At 44.9% G+C, this 17,516-nt stretch overlaps 1 protein-coding gene across 2 annotated transcripts in view; it reads right to left on the bottom strand.

Annotated features, from left to right (window-relative positions):
* Positions 1 to 17,516, bottom strand: part of plxnb2b (plexin b2b) — a 158,550-nt gene that overhangs the window by 44,903 nt on the left and 96,131 nt on the right. For both annotated transcript variants that reach the window (XM_053685569.1, XM_053685570.1), the window contains 5 exons: positions 6,082 to 7,229; positions 5,087 to 5,281; positions 4,039 to 4,164; positions 3,715 to 3,815; positions 609 to 735 (listed from right to left, as the gene is read on the bottom strand). In XM_053685569.1, coding sequence (XP_053541544.1) covers positions 609 to 735; positions 3,715 to 3,815; positions 4,039 to 4,164; positions 5,087 to 5,281; positions 6,082 to 7,229 — 1,697 coding nt within the window. The remainder of the gene's footprint in view (positions 1 to 608; positions 736 to 3,714; positions 3,816 to 4,038; positions 4,165 to 5,086; positions 5,282 to 6,081; positions 7,230 to 17,516) is intronic.

The following is a 17,516-nucleotide window of genomic DNA, read 5'->3' as shown; positions in this document are numbered from 1 at the left end:
TTTAATACAGATAAGCCCGAAATTACATTTCGGCCGTTTCTCAATTGGGGATTCTCGGTATCCTAATTCAACAAGAGCGTTTGAAATGAAGAGTTATCTGTGTGGTAATAAGTTGTTTACAAAATTAAAATAAATAAATAAATAAAAGGAATGCTTGCTGTGTACAAGCAAAAGAAGAAGAAGAAGAAGAAGAAGAAAAAAAAAATGCAGATAAACGTTATCTGCTAATACAAGCAAAAAAGTTTACTTGCATATTAGAGTAAATGTAATGAAAGCTACAGGAATAAATAGAAGCTATGCTCTATCCAGGTTTACTTCCACTAAACCGCAATCATATAAAACGATAAAAATCTTCGTACTTTATTATTGCGGCCACTGACAAACAATAAAGTACTGAGTAAACACAATACTTACTGTTCTGCTAGCTCAGATTAGAAAGATGCATTAGCATGCATTACATTCATTCTGTACGTACACCATATGGCTTTATTGTGCAGTGGCCTCACAGTCCCGCTGGATCAGCATGCTCAGCTTTTATAAAAGACTGTTTGAGGAAGGAAGTTTAAAAATAAGTGTCGTAATTACGTCTCTGACACCTGCACGGTTACCTGCTGGGATCTCTTGCAGCTGAGGTTGGGAGGATGGAAGGAAACTATTTTAACGCACTGCTGTCTGGGGCTCCACAGCCACCCGTTCTTCTCTTCAGCTCGACTGCACTCTGACCTCCTGGTACACCTACAGCCCGGGGACAGAACGCACGCATCTCAGTCTGCAAGTCTCCATGGAAACGTGAGCGCTACACAGTCACTAGGCTCTGTATGTGACAGCCCGTGCTTTTCACCGAGATTTACACCGAACGGCCATGACATTATAACCACCGGCGGGTTGACGTGAATAACACCGATTATCTCGTTACGTGTTGTGGGACGTATTAGGCAGCAAGTGAACAGTCAGTTCTTGAAGTTGATGTTTTGGAAGCAGGAAAAACGGGGAAGTGTAAGGATCTGAGCGACTTTGACGAGGGCCAAAATTGTGATGTCTAGACGACTGGGTCGGAACATCTCCATTCTGGTGGGGTGTTCCCGGTATGCAGCCGAGAGTACCTACCAAAAGTGGTCCAGGCAAGCAAAACCAGTGAACCAGTGACAGGGTCACGGTCAACCAAGTCTCACTGATACGCGTGGGGAGCGAAAGCTAGCGTGTCTAGTCCGATTCCACAGAAGAGCTAGAGTAGCACACATTGCTGAAAAGGTTAATGCTGGATATAATAAAAAGGCGTCAGCATCATGGACCATGGAGCAATAGAAGAAAAGGGCCTGATCTGATGAATCACGTTTTTATGTGGACGCCAGGTACGTGTGCGTCGCTAACCTGGATAAGAGATGATGCGCTATGGGAAGGCGGCAAGCAGGCAGACAGAGTGTGATGCTCTGGGCAATGTCCTGCTGAAAAACATTCACGTGGATGTTACTTTGACACGTACCTCACGGCAACGGAGCTCCCTAACGACAGTGGCGTAATCTTGCAGCAGCATAATGCGCCCTGCCACACTGCTAAAACCGTTCACGAACGGTTTGAGGAACATGACGAAGAGTTCAAGGTGTTGACTCGGCCTCCAGATTCCCCAGATGTCGATCCGATCGAGCGCCTGTGGGATGTTCACGGACAAACGAGTCCGATCCACGGACGACCCACCTCGCAACTTACAGGATACCAGATGTGCCAGATACCACAGCACACCTTCAGAGGTTAGTGGAGTCCACGCCTCGACGGGTCAGAGCTGATTTGTTGGATTTGTTGGGGGACCTACACGATATACGGCAGGTGGTTTTAACGTTATGGCCGATCAGTGTATACAATTCTATTATCGGTAGTCACGAATAGATAACTTACTAATCATTCAAAAGGTAAGTTAACACTGCGACTGATGTATACACCTTAGCTGACTACCTAGCTCAACGGCCTTACATCTGCAGAGAAGAACCGAACAATGAGAGGAGATAATGTACGTATTAATGCAAGAGGATAAGATGCACTAACGGGCACATCGGCACGAACGTATGCATTAGATTTGAGCTCGAATTTTTACACAGTGTGTTATTTTTCACTACAACTTGCTGTGGGAATTAACTTTTTTTTTTTTTTTTAAAAACACTGAAGGTTCCAGGGAGAAAGTCCTCGGTGAATGACAGCGCACATCTATCATAAAAATAATACTACGCTTTCACTTTGCTCCATTTATTTCACTTTCTGGCTCTACTCATCAAGCACTTTTAAGAATATGTTACTTATTAAAAGATATGTACAGTCTTACTGAACATTTTTCATAGCAGTATATGAAAATAAATATGCTTTTTTTTTTTTTTTTTTTTAATTCATTTGTCTTTTTTTTTGTTGTTGTTGTTATCTAACAGGATACAAAGCAAACTGTCCGAGCAGTTAAAGGACAGTCCTGGGGATTGATCGCACAGCCTTCGGGTTACTAAAGCACAGTGTTAACTGTAAAACAGGCTTTTCACATACGGTACGTTTACACGGACGACAACAATCCGAGATTAACCCGATTAAGACGGTACTCTGATTAAGAAACCAGCATGTAAACAGCGATTATTGATGACCTTAATACGATTAAAGTCACACTCGATGTAAACATTAATCGAATTAAGTCATGTGGAGTATTCCTGTTTTAGTCGCATTATGGACGTGTATCACTGACTACGTTTGCATGGACAGCAGAGATCTAATTATTGATCTTATTCTGAATAAGACGATATTCTGATTAAGGTGTTTACATGAGTCGCTTTTAGAATATTCCTTTCATGTTCCCGTTTTACGTGTTATAGAACATAGATGGATTAACGGCACACGTCAATACGTCACCGCGCCACGCCGTCCGACGTTCCCTCCAGAATTTCACGTATTGACATATAGTTGGTCTTCGTTATGGACGGTATACAGTTTTGGGTGTTTTATTTTTAATTTTACGAACGCTTCAAGTGCGGTTAATTATTTGTCGTGCCGTACGTGCAAATAGACGACCGCTTGAAGCCGTGGGCTGCGTCCCAAACCGCGTACTTACCTATTATATAGTAGCTGAGATGCATGTATTTCTCCTACTATGTAGCAGGTAAGTACTCGGTTTGGGACGCAGCCGTGCTCTCGTTTGCCGTAAAACGGTCGAGCGCCGCCGTGTGTGTACGTGTCCTGTCGCACAATGCGGTGAAAACTCCCACAAGACGTTAATAGCGTGATTAAGGTGCGTACGTGCCTGTAACGCACTTCAATAACGCGACTAAAACAGGAATACTCCACGCGTCTTAATTCCATTTGTGTTTACTTCGAGTGTGACTTTAATCGGATTAAGGTAATTAAAAATTGCTGTTCACATGCTAGTTTCTTAATCAGGGTATCGTCTTAATCGGGTTAATCTCGGATTATTGTTCTCCATGTAAACGTACCGATTGTCAGCATTCACTGTTTATCAGAACAAACCGTGTAGAGTATTAAAAATGGCCAGGATGATACGATCTGTAAATCATTAGAAGTCTTGATCTGCGTCATCCCTGACACGAATCCATGTTTATCCACCTGGCTATTTTTTTTCTCTAATTTATGTTCTGGCAGCGTAAAAAAATAAATAAATAAATAAATAAATCTTTGCTTGCATTAGACGTGACATTTATTCACGAACAGAGATTGATCGATAAACGTCACCTGCCCTCCAGGACACACCAGCCACAGTAGGGGTCTTTCTGGGCCACGCAGGACTTGCAGTCGGTCTTCTGGTGGCACGACTGCACCGGCACCTTAGTGATCTGTAGACCCGATAAGAAACAGCGTGGACTTATTTTAAGCCAAGCCTCATTGTTTGGCTATCGTTAGAAAACCGTACCCGGCACGCGAGCGGACCGTGCACGTAACGAAAAGAAAAAAACAAAAAAAAAAAGACATCAAACATTACTCACGAGCAAAGAAATGAACTCCTTGACAAACACAAAACAGACTTAATGCCTTGATAAATGACTTTCGCGCGGGCACCTTCTTCTCCGTAGTGATGTATATGTGACTCTGGGTCTTGTCGAAGAAAAGATTCTTATTCACGTGCTCGCCCATAGTGTCCCCAGGAACCCTGTTGTACACCTCTGGTTTGCTTGACAAATGAACCTGCGTGGGTGGAGAACAATAGACATGGAGCAGGTCGCAATTATACAGTGCAGCATGGGACAAGAGAAATCCGTCAAGCTGTAGCCGAAAACCCACACAGAGCGGCTCGCGTATCCGAGACATACCTGACACAATGTCATCCCTAAACGAATAGTCGACGAGCCAGTTAATGACCAGAAACTCTAGGATCCTGCTCTAAAACACCAAAAATAGCCTCCTGTACTTCTCAATGTGAGTCAGGACGGCTGGGCTGAGTGAAAGCGAGGCGCCACGGGTTTTTATTTTATTTATTTTAATACGGTCCTCTCCCTCCTGTTTAATCTGACAGAGTTCCAACCCTAATGAAGAATCCATGTAGGAGGCTTCTCGACATTACCGAAAGTAGCGGCTGAAATGTGAGGACTGACTCACGATCTAAAAACAATTCTCCTCCGTCGACAGTCACGCCGTGTCTCAGGGAAAGGGGGACGTGCGATGGGAGTCGATATCTTTTCATCCAAGACAACCTGAAGATGCCTCGTATGCACCATTTCAGATTTCTGGCACAATTATTGGATAATATGTCCTGTGCCATGAAAACACATGATTTTGGCAGACAATTATTTCGACGTCTAAAATGCCTGCAATATATATAAAAAAAAAAAAAAGTCCCCGGTTTGTATCCACCCCTACTTTTTCTTCTTCTTTCTTTTCTTCCATTACATAAGAAAAACTTCCGAAATTCTTCTTATATCTGGCGTCTGTGAATGCCTGAAACACTGTTGTCGCTTTCCTTTCCATTTTTACTTCTTATATAACCAGTTAACCTCCACTCGCTTTCAAACCCACAGCATGCATTCTAGCCAAGCTGACTCCCAAAGAACCATCAATTCTAACTTTCTCGCTCGCTCTCTTTTTTTTGCTTCAGCTCTGTAACACCTACCTTCAGTACCTCTCCCATGGTGTTCCCTACAAACGCAATCGTGTGATCGTTTTCCACGGCAATGGCCACGGCGGTCAGATGACCCCGAGCCTGTTTGGTGAAGAACGGCTCTGCCTGCAGGGCGAACTCCGGCCTGCTGGCCAGCGGAGAGCGGAGGAACTCTGCTCCGCATCTGTTTTGGTCCACGATTTCCTTCTACAACGGAGCACAAATGCAAAAGATACTGTGTGTAAAAACCTGAAGGCAGGATAATAGTTATATCGTTACTACGGGAATAATTCAATAAAATGTAAGGGTTTTTCGTTTGTTTTTTTTCCTTCGTATCCGATATACCTAATGTCCTACCATTATTGTAGGGGAAAGAGAAAAATAAATAAAACACTAAGAAAAGGAAGAGACAGAAAATGCCAGCACTGTCAGCATGGGCTGTAAATTCTGGCTCTGACAGGTGCTCAACCTCAGCTCCATCACTCAAGAGGTGTGCGTAGGACTGTTTTTAATCCTGCTCTATTATATTCTAAACCGCCGTGACTCGGACCGGGCAGGTACTAAGGACTGCTGCGCGTTTAAGTTAACCGACATGGACTTTATTTGAGCTTCATATCTTGTTCCTCTCACTCGTGATGCTTTTGGTCTGTGCTGCAGGACCCCCAGTCCTGATGCACAGCTCTATTCTAAAACCTTGTAAACCTTTCTTGTATTTGTATCCGATTAGAACACATTACCTATTTAATTAGTGTGCTTTTAAATCCCTAATCGTTACATCGTCGTTAATTCGTTTTATACGGCGCAGGTTCCCAGCAGAGCGAAGTCCCAATGTAAGATAATATATACCAACTCACTCTAATGATCTTCAAATAATGGACTATGGACTAGCATTTCGAAAGCCATTGAAGATCGGGTTGAAATTTAAAAAAAAAAAAAAGATGCCTAGGTTCGACCCTGTCCCGCGAGCTAATCTGGTCCCCTGTCCGAGACGTGACGGTAGTACTTACGCTATGTCGATGGGCACACGGGTTGCCCGCGCTGGATATGTAAGGGCTGTACACGGCCGGTCGTCCTCCGATCTTTCCGTAGTCCGTGTAGCAGGCACTGAGGATGTCCTCCAGCCTCTCGTTAATGCGCTTTAACGGATACATGCAAAGAGCCGAGTCGGTCGCGTTCTCGCCGTCCGGAGTGGCCACTACGAACAGGACTTTATCCCAGACCGTGATGGTTCCGTACGAACCAGAATTCAGCATGGTGCGAGCTAGCTCCTTTCCTGGCTCGGTCACGTACGCAGCCTGGACTTTATTGTAGTGGACACCGTTGGCGCTGCAGTTCAGCTGCAGCTCGGTGTAGGAGTAATAACCTTCGTCTTTCTCACAGAGACGGGACACGAACGTGAAGTTCTTGTTGTCGGTCCCGCCCTGCGTGCGCGAGAAGAGGAAATACACAAAGCCGGAGTCTTTAAAGACGAAGCGAAATTGGTGCTGGTACTTGGGTGCGAAGGGGATGGCCTGGACCGCCGAGGCCTCCACGATGCTCTCGAACACAACCCACTCCTTGTAGTTCTCCAGGATGCGCGTGGTGATGAGCTTCGGGTTGTCCTCCTGGCTGCCGTAGCCCTTCCCGACCAGAAAGACGTTGAATGGCTTTTTCTCCGGGTCGTCTTTGAACTGGAACGTGGCCATGATCCCGACGACCGAAACGCTGTCCTCGATGCTGGCAGCGTACGTCCTCTCTCCTTTACTGTCGCTGTAGTAGATCTGCTGATTCACATTGCTGAGGTTCAGCAGGGAGCAGATTCCTCTGTACACGCTCCCACACGCTATCAGAGACCCGTTCGCGGAGTGCACCAAAAGGAGCTTATTGACGTTATTCGTGTCTTTCAGATCCGCAGACATGCACGTGGAGGTGGACACGGGGGGTGTGCAGCTGCGAGCGTCTTTCTTAGGCCCCGTCTCTGCTTTGGCTTCCAGCCGGAGCAAAGCGTCGAGCTGGTAAATGGCGTTGACCGCGCCCAGGTAAACCCGGCCTGTCGCAGGGTCCTGCGCTACATTGTTGACGTTCGTGAGCGTGGAAAACTCCGAAAGCGTCCCCTCGACGGAAAACGGGGAGACGCACGCCAACAACAGGACCACCTGCACCCAATCTCCCATCTCTGCGAAAGCAAACAAACCAAATAAGTGTTCAAGGAGAGAAATCGAGAGAAATGGTTTTTATGAATCGCAGTTTGCGTAGCTTTCGCTCAGAACGCCTGGATTCGAAATGCTCCGAGGTGGTTATTTAGAATATTAAGATATATTAACAATATTAAGATAGCCTATATGTGTCGAACACAAAGTGATAGTCTACAGTCACTATCCCCAATCTCCATCTCTCTCTCTCTCTCTCTCACTCTCAGAGGACATTAATCTTAGTTTGGTCACAGCTGCTCAAGCACAGTCAATCATCTGTTGCTTATCTCATTACAAATAAATGACAACAAGACAATCCAACTCACAGAGACACTCAAACACCACAAACCCACACACCATCGAGAGGACACACACGTCAACAAAACCTGTTTACTTTCTCACACACACACACACACACACACACACACACAAACACGTTCCTCCTTTTAAGAAATCCACAGGTGCTGCAGTCAGTGCAGTGTTCGTGGTGCCTTTGTTTTTCATTCCAGTCACACAATTAAACCTACAGGCACACGCGCACACGTGTCAACCTGAAAATCCTGATGAAGCTCCCACGCGGCTGAACATGGATGGATGTTTTGTTACGTTAACCTGTCTTTCCCTGCAGCTCTGATTACGTGCAGAGCTCATTATCCATTCACCCCTAGGGCTCTGTTAATTTCAGCCACACACTCATTTCCATAAAAAGCTCCTGTCCCTCTATTGCCCCACTTTATTCTGCGTCCCCCCCCCGCCCCCCGCCCTCCGCCCCCTCCCCTCACCCACTCCCCTTCAGAGAATGAAGCTCATTTATTTCAAATTCCATTTCTCCAGGTGAACGTGCCTGCCCTTTTTAATTCATACCCTTAAACAATTTATAACAATGTACAGTTGCAATCAAAATGATTCGACCCCCGCATCGCAAATCAGGTTTATTGACAAAATGGACGGACTTTCAGCTGTTTGCAGTGAACACGTCAAACGAAAGCAGTTGAAACAGTTCGACACAACGAATGCTTCAAGTGGTTTCCCCAAATTCGACCGGAAATGCAATTTATAATGACTTCTCCAGTTCTCCCTTCATGACGAGCACCTTTAGTACTTAGAAGAGCACCATTTTGCTGTTATGACCTGCAGCAAACGAGATGCGGCGCTTCTGGCAGCGTTCCTGAGGAATCTTATCCCGTTCCTCATGAGCAATGGCATCCAGTTCAGTGATATTCTTGGGTTTGTGTGCTGCAACCGCCTTCTTCAAATCCCACCTTCCCACCAAATCCCACCATCCTTGGTGGAATTTGAGGTATGCTTGGGATCATTGTCCTGATGGAAGGTCCAATGACGCCCAAGCTTCAGCTTCCACACAGACGGCATGATGTTTTCTCCTAGAATTTCCTCATACTTCAATGAATCCATCTCGCCTTCCACACGCTGCAGGTTTCCGGTGCCAGAGGATGCAAAGCAGCCCCAGAGCAACACCGAGCCTCCACCATGCTCGACTGTGGACAGAGTGTTCTCTCTTCATTCTTCTTCCTCCAGACACACCGCTGACCCATCGTGCCTAAAAGTCTCCACAGAACGGAATCCCCAAACTTCTGTGTCTTATTTATATGATTTTGAGCTGAATTTTCTTCTGCTTTTGGGTCAGTCGTGGTGTACGTCTTGGAGCTCTTGCATGGAATCCTTCTGTGTTTAGTACGCGCCTTACTGTGCTCACTGAAACCTCAGAGCCTGTTACACCAAGTCTCGCTGCAGGTCTTTTGCAGTCACTCGAGGGTTTTTCACAACGGGCCTTCTCAGAAATCCGGTTGCAGCCGTCGACAGCTTCCTTTTTCTGCCCCATCAGGGTATTTCATGTGTTCCAGCTCAAGCACACCTGGTGCAACCAATGAAGCCCTTGATTACTTGCATCAGGTGTGCTTTAGACAACACCTGTTTTGCATATATTTGTGCTGTCGTGAGGGATTCTATTCAGAGGGGTGAATAATTTTGAGACTGGAGAAATCATAATAAGTTGCATTTTCAGTTGAATTCGGGGGAAACGACTTGAAGCGTTCGCCGTGTTGAACAATCCCGATCGCTTTTGTTTGATGTGTTCGCGGCAAACAGCTGAAAGTCTGTACGTTTTGACAATAAACCTGATTTGCAACGGGGGATTAAATCATTTCGATTGCAACTGCAGGAGTGTGGGATCGGCGTAGCGATATGAACCAGCGCATGCGGTTTGTCCTCTTTTCAGCAGTAAAACACCATTTTATGTTTTCTTGCTGTCGTTCAGCCAAGTCCACATTATACACATGTACAGTCACAAATCAGGAAAAAAAGAAAAAAGACGGGTACTATTCCAGCTCACACCTATAATCACACTTCATACCCAGTGTGTCACGAAGAGCTGAAAGAAAGACGAGACGAGAATTGCTCGGGTCAGGGTTACTTACAGCGATGCACAAGGATGTCAGTCTGGGATAAAGAATGTATTAATTAGACCTTCACATGAATCTAAGAACACCAGGGACTTTGAATTGTGCTTGACTTACAACCATGACAACCCGCTCCTGGAGACAAAGGAACTAGATTTTTGAACGTAAATCTGGCGGAGACGTCGTTTAAGAACCGCACGCGCGCGTCTTGTTATCCGGGTACCCTGACGCTTCTGCTGGGCCGCCGCTACGACATAAAAAGGCGCACGGCCATTAATCCATCAGTTCTCTCAAACACACAGACCGAATGAGGAAAACCCAGCAGCCCGTTCCGATGAGCTGAATAACAAAATGTAATCGATGACCGGAAGCTAATTGGCCGAGGGCTTGAATCGAGTGGCTAAGTGTGCGATGAGGACGAGCCGTACTGAGATCAAGCTGCAGACTGAAGTGAGTCCGCTAGAGCTGTAGTCATCAGCTCGGTACTGATTTGCCAAAATGTCCTCATTTCCATAAACGATTATTTTAAAGACCGCACAAATGAACTGAAGCGTGGCAAAACGAAAGCAAGTTTACGTGCTGGGGGGAAAAAAAAAAGAAATAAAAAGAAGAGAGAGAGAGAAAAGAGTATTTTCTCACCTTACAATACAACTTTTCTTTGTTACGAAGTCTGATAAAAGACAACAACAACAAAAAAAAGTCTCTTTATTAAAACATGTACCCTAGAAGTCTCCCCTGACTGGAACTTCAGGGAGAGAGAGAGAGAGAGAGAGAGAGAGAGAGAGAGCGCGAGAGAGAGAGAGAGCGCGAGAGAGAAGAGAGAGAGAGCGCGCGCCTTGTGATTAGAGCGACAGAAAGTCATCTCCGCTCTGCTACTGTACTGAGGGGACTTCAAAGAATAATTTGCTTATTCATGCAGAGCGCCCACTTCGTTCAACAAAATATGCTGCTATACAAATTTCTCTCAGATGTTGAGCTGGGGGTGAGGTGTGTGTGTGTGTGTGTGTGTGTGTGTGTGTGTGTGTTGTGAGTGGGGGTCACCGAATGCTACCAAGAATAAAAATCCTAAACGTTTCTCTTTTTATTTCTCTCGCACGGAGATGCCCCGAGAAAGCATTTCCACTCTTCTCATCACTCCTCCACACTCTTCTCACATCTCAGAGGCTGGAGCTTCGTGCCATCAAAAGGGGAAGCGGCAGCGCGGCGACACGACGGAACAAGTGTCACGCTGGAGCTTTCACGCTTCCCGATCGGAATCCGGCGACACCGAGTCGTGTCAGACGCGTTTCTCGTTTCTCAACCACGGCGCTTGTAACGCAGCAGGTGTGTGACCAGCGATGGGAAAATCTGCGGCCTAACACACGTGGAAGGATTGGGACAAACCGGTACTTGTGTTATTAACAAACAGCCTTTTTATTAGGCAAACACCATAAAAGTACAATATTAACTAAAAACAATGGGCTTCATTTATTAGTCTTATAGTAATTCCGTCAGATTTGATTTGAACTCAAGTGCGTCAGACACCAATAAAGCGCAAAGCACATTCCCGCCACACCGCGTTTTGCGTTTAGTGACGCCCACGATGCTCCATAAAAGGTCAAGCTGACGGTGCGGAATGACGCCTTCTCAGAGGCAGAAGTAATTTCGACTCGTCTACACTAATAATAAAAACGAGTAGAACTCGAAATCAGCCAACAAGTCCAGTCTTCCGAGTCATACCTGAACTAACCTTAAAGTATTGTCATTGAAGGAAAACTACGTCAGACCTTTGACCTTTGAACCCGTTTGGCGCCATTCCAAAATGGAATCGGTTCATCTGCTGGTGACGATGGCGATTTGAGACTGAAAACATAACGCCAATACATAATCTAGTGTTGGAGGCATAAAAAAAAAAAAAAAAAAAGCCCAAAGTCCGGGGATAAGTTACAGTAAGTATACAGTGGGGGAAATACGTATTGAACACGTCAACATTTTTTTCAATAAATATATTTCCAGTGATGGTATTCACATGAAATTATCATCACCAGACGTCGATTCGGAAATATAAAGAATTCACAACATTCCATAAAAGTCCATAAATAAAGTTGTGTGTAATAAATCGGAATGACACGGGAAAAAAGTGTTGAACACGCTAACTGAACTGTATTTAATACTTTAAATATATACTCCACTTCATTACACGTAACTTTATTTACGGACTTTAATGTTGTGAATTCTTTATATGTGTGGATGTCTGGAGTGAATATTGACGTCTGGCGAGATTTTCATGTGGATAACCTCATGGGAAATATATTTACTGAAAAAAAAAAAAAAAATGTTGACACGTTCCAATACAAGTTTCCCCCACTGTATATTAGGTGTGAGTTTGACGTGAAAACCGAGAAAAAAAAAAAGATATCTACACTGTTCCTACCTACATCTACTGTATCTACACTGTACACTGTGATCATGAACACCAGAAACTGCTATGTTTAATTGTTTTAAGCGTCTCAGCGACCGTCGGCCAGACGTCTCTCACTCCGAAAGGAAAGGAAAGCGTGATGTATTCAGGAACAACCCAATGTTGGGACACAGCACACTTGGGAGTATACAGCACCTTGTACATTGAGACATACCAGATCGGTCACGTATCATATCCTATCCTTAGTCCTGGCTCTACAGTACGGTAAACTCGTGCCATTACTCTAGCATGGCGGCTGTGGCTCAGTTGGTAGAGTGGGTTGTCCCCTAATCCACTAATCGTAGGGCTGGCGGTTCGATTCCCGGCCGAAGCGTCCTTGGGTAAGACACTGAACCCCAAGTTGCACCCGATGGCAAGTTAGCACCTTGCGTGGCAGCTCTGCTACCATTGGTGTGTGAGCGCATGGGTGAATGAGACACAGTGTAAAGCGCTTCGGATATAAGTGCAGACCATTTATCATTTTACCATTGCGGCCCATCAGCATTTCTTTAATACGGCACCATTTCTATCCTCTTAATAGATCGATTAGTCTCAGTTGTCTTAATTTAGAGATTTGTCTCGGCTTGCTTTAATTATTCATATATTTTTCCATATTTAATATTTCAATAATTAATGCCATTAAAGTCCCCATGAAATCAAAATTGAAGTTTTGTGGCTTTTAATACGACTATGTTAGCCTTGAGGTTATCAGTAAGCTAGCGCGCTCCAAAACAAGGCCCGAATTCGCATTTAGAAGATACATGCATTCAAATATTACAGCCTCCGTCTAGCACCGATTTTGATGACCTCATTGTGCACTTGAGCTTCTCAGCAGATTTTCGGTCCAATCAAATGCACTCTAGAATCTGAAGTGTCCCGCCCCCAGCATTATAAAAATCCATGGTAACTGTTAAGTACGGCTTAGCCTGGGCTGTGAGGTAAGCTATTGGTTTTTCACAATGGCGCGGGAGCCACTTGATATGTCCCAACCTGACTTCCTGTTTCAGTGGAAATGACATCAACACATCGAATAACACTGCACGTTTCAAGGCACTTCACAGGGCGGGGCTGTGTAATGTTTTTGTAATGGTTAAGGCTCTGGGTTACTGACCAGAAGGTTGGGGTTCAAGGACCAGCAGCACCAAGCTGTCACTTTCGGGCCCTTAAACGAGGCTCTTAACCCTCCCTCCTCCAGGGGCGCTGTATCATGGCTGACCCTGCACTCTGGCCCCTCCTTCCTAACAAGCCGGGATGTACGTCAAAAGAATTTCACTGTACTGCTATGTATATGTGACAAATAAAAGCTTTTCCTTCTTATACTGTATGTAAATTTTCATAATCTCAGGAGCTCCCCGTAGGATGCAACCAGGATTTTCATGAATACTAAAATTTCTTGTGTAAATGCCCCTATGCCCAATTTATGAATACATTCATTCATATCCAGCCTGAAAAACGAGGCCCGAAGGGTCAGACATTCTATGACAGTCTATAAAACTGAAAATGAACAGAAGGCATGGATTAATTGTTGAATGTAATGTCATGGAGCAAATGAGAGCTTTGGCTCTGTCTGTAGTTTACAATTTGGCACGGCTCAAATGTCTTTGTCTGATCTAGGCAGTACTTGGTTTAAAATCCGAATTGAGAAACCGGTCGAAGGGGTTAATCTGCCGCCAAAAAAAAAACAAAAAAAAAAACGTAATTTAAATTTTGATTTAAATATGGGATCAGAGAATTAGCTTGTAACGAACTCTGCTGCAAAAATGATGGAGATAATGAAACAAGCTAATAGCTAATGAGCCAGGAACATCTGTACTGATGCTGCCAGAAAGCTCATGCTGTTAAATTATAATTGTTCGGTAGAACAGGAGGCCTTGCTCAAGGAGAAAGATGAAACACAGAAAAAGAGAGAGAGAGAGAGAGAGAGAGAGAGATGAAAATAAAGGAAAGAAATGCGTGCTGTCTGCTAGCAGTGGCGAGATTCGACATCAATGAAAGACCGGGAGTGATTAACATTTGTTCAGAGAAAGAGAAACCAGTGATAGACTCATTAGTATATGCTTTTGTCCTAAAATGATCATTTTTACTGCTTTCCCAGAAAAAAAAAACAAAAAAAAACATCTGTACAACATCTGTACAGCACTCCACCAACCACGACGACACATCAGCAGTCTGAACTGCATGTCTACGCATATTCCCTTATCTGGAGCTGGACCAGATTGCTTTATAAAGAAAAATCTCTTCATGCCAAGCTCCACGAGGGCTCTATACAAGCCTGTCTCGAGTGGAAGGTAAGTCAGTGTGAGACGATGCGTAGTAATATATATATGTGTGGGCATGTGAGAGGACTTAAATGTGCCTCTGGAGGACAGCGAGCGGTCTGATCGGTTACGGATCTCTCAGCAAGAAGAGGAGACGGATCAGGACTTGCCCTGCGGTTGACTCGCATGAAAAAGTCCAGACCTATCAGCATTGTGGAGGCAAACTAGCACATGCTCAGTGTAGCATTCAGAGGCTCGGAGTGACCGTGGTGTGTGGAGCCTGGTCGGAGGCATTACAATGGAAATGAGTTCACAGGATCCTGACTCCGTCAGCTTCGAGGTAGAGATACAAAACAGAAGCAAATGCAAACTTACACCCGGTGAGAATTCAGCGGAGCCAGTGCCCTGCCGAGAAGCCTAGACGATGTGAAAACCGCCTGGCAAATTTGTAAAACGGATAATGGTTAACATAGAGCAGGATATCATTTCATATTCATGGACGCAATGTGTACAAGCATAATGGAGGCTTTCCACCCCATCCCCCCACTGCCCATTAATGCACTTAGATACTGCTTTCAACCTTGTAGATTGCCATCTTCCTAAGAACAGCTGAGGACTTCGTATAATGCTCTTAAACACACACACACACACACACACACTCACAAATGAGAGCTATTAAATTATCTTTAGTCTTAAACCACTGGCCGTGGGGTGAAGGAGAAGGGGGATCGTTTGCCAAGTGCCAATTTCTCTATCTGATTGATTATCTCGATCAGTCATGTTTTGGTAGTCGGCTAATGGCTGATAAAAAGCAGACGATGACAGAGAGGGTGGACGGAACGCAAGGACGGGGCAGCAGGGACGACTACTTAGTTGATGCTATAAAGATAATGAGCACCTTGTTGTTTGTAGGCAATGAAAAGCAGGAATTAAACGAGCAGGCTCCCTTCGCTGACGGGAAGGATGGGAACGGTTTCAGAGATAGTTCGGTAAAGCTTGCGAGACAACAGCAATCCAATTTCCATATGAACAATTACCCGACTGTCGGGACTGGCACTTCATTTATTTCAATTTGACTGAGCGGGGCAGTAGGGGGAGCGGCTCGCCAAGGCAACCGGGCCAGCGTCGAGCCAGCTGCTACCCATGCACGCTTCCCCTAGAGAGGCCACACATGGAAAGGATACGTGCACGGGCGTCTCGGCTGCATCTTCTCGTCATCTCGGCGCGCGAAACATGGGAAAGTCTGCATCAGGAGCCGAGGTGTGTAATGATGCGTGGGTGCTCAGGGATGCATGTATATCCATCACCACTTTGTCAGGGCCCTACTGTAATGTGTGGTCTCCGCCAGGCCCATCATTTCTACCTAGACTTCCTATCTCATGGCAGAGTATATTCATTACCGCTGGATTTGCTAGCCCATTTGTCTGTTTATAGCCCTACCGCTCTTTCCATATTATTTGCACCCCCCCATCCCCCCCCCCCTCGGGAACAGCTGTGAAGTGAAGCGGAACACACGAGCGTATAGAAAAACCCACACGCACAGCTCTGCGTGTTTAGATAATCTTCTGAGTACGCTGAGCCTCTGCATTCCGGATGAGCTTGCTCTTGACAGGCACTCTGAGCGCGCACTCGGGTGTTATTTTTATTTATTTATTTTCGTCCGTGTGTGTGTGTGTGTGGCATGCGCGATCTAGGGCTACATCTGGCCCAGGAAAATCCTGATTAAACACCGGGACCACACAGGATGCGAAATTTCTCCCTCTCCTTCCTTCGCCTCCTCTCCTTAACACTTCCTCATGCTCTCTGTACAATTAAGAAGTCATGGAAGAAATCTATTACACACCTTAGTGGCTTTAATGATCGCACTTGGCGCTCACGAGAACCAATGAGCCATGCCGTGAGTGGTAATACAGTACTATTTTACTGCTTTGTCACCGCAGATTCAAGGGGAATACTGATCTACTTCTGATGAAACGTTGCTTTCAAAAGCCTAGCACTTATCTTCAGCCTTGCGGTCCTGCCTTCCGGGTCTGAGAACAATACTTATGTGAGCACTTTGCTGCTTAAAAGCCTGACGAGTACAATCTCTTATTCTCTTTGCTGGATGACAAAAGTAAGGTTGATATCCCTCTCCAAATTAAAACAAACGACAGCTTTATTTAGGCATATAAAAGTAGACAAGGGGTCACGGAGTAGTTCTTAGGTTATTCTTGCTTTTAAATGAGTAGCCTGCGTTCATTTGGCACAGTGATGGAGCTCTTCGAAAAAAAGAAGAAGAAGAAATTCACGCGACACGCGTATGCTTTAGTACCAAAATAGACTGAAGATGCGCTGTGGAGACCACTAATGGGAGCAAGAAGAAGAAGAAGAAGAAGAAGAAGAAAGGAGCAAGAAGAAGAAGAAGAAGAAGAAGAAGAAGAAGAAGAAGAGGAAAGGAGTAAGAAGAAGAAGAAGAAGAAGAAGAAGAAGAGGAAGAAGAAGAGGAAAGGGGCAAGAAGAAGAAGAAGAGGAAGAAGAAGAAGAAAGGAGCAAGAAGAAGAAGAAGAAGAAAGGAGCAAGAAGAAGAAGAAAGGAGCAAGAAGAAAGGAGCAAGAAGAAGAAGAAGAAGAAGAAGAAGAAGAGGAAAGGAGCAAGAAGAAGAAGAAGAAGAGGAAGGAGAAGAAAGGAGCAAGAAGAAGAAGAAGAAGAACGGAGAAAGAAGAAAGGAGCAAGAAGAAGAAGAAGAAGAAGAGGAAAGGAGCAAGAAGAAGAAGAGGAAAGGAGCAAGAAGAAGAAGAAGAAGAAGAAGAAGAAGAGGAAAGGAGCAAGAAGAAGAAGAAGAAGAAGAAGAAGAAGAAGAAGAAAGGAGCAAGAAGAAGAAGAAGAAGAAGAAAGGAAGAAGAAGAAGAAGAAGGAAAGGAGCAAGAAGAAGAAGAAGAAGAAAGGAGCAAGAAGAAGAAGAAGAAGAAAGGAGCAAGAAGAAGAAGAAGAAGAAAGGAGCAAGAAGAAGAAGAAGAAGAAAGGAGCAAGAAGAAGAAGAAGAAGAACAACAACAAATAATTCTCTTCAACCTCCTCCATCGGAATCACTTGCCATGTTCGCATTCCGATGCTGGTTTTGACTAACACCTGCCCCCTAGTGGACAAAGCTTTTAATCCTCCAGATGTACAAAACCGT

This window comes from Ictalurus punctatus, chromosome 14 (genome assembly GCF_001660625.3).
Source record: "Ictalurus punctatus breed USDA103 chromosome 14, Coco_2.0, whole genome shotgun sequence".
Lineage (NCBI taxonomy): Eukaryota > Metazoa > Chordata > Actinopteri > Siluriformes > Ictaluridae > Ictalurus > Ictalurus punctatus.
The sequence above is the reverse complement of the archived record's forward strand: the minus strand, read 5'-3'. Positions and strand labels throughout refer to the sequence as shown.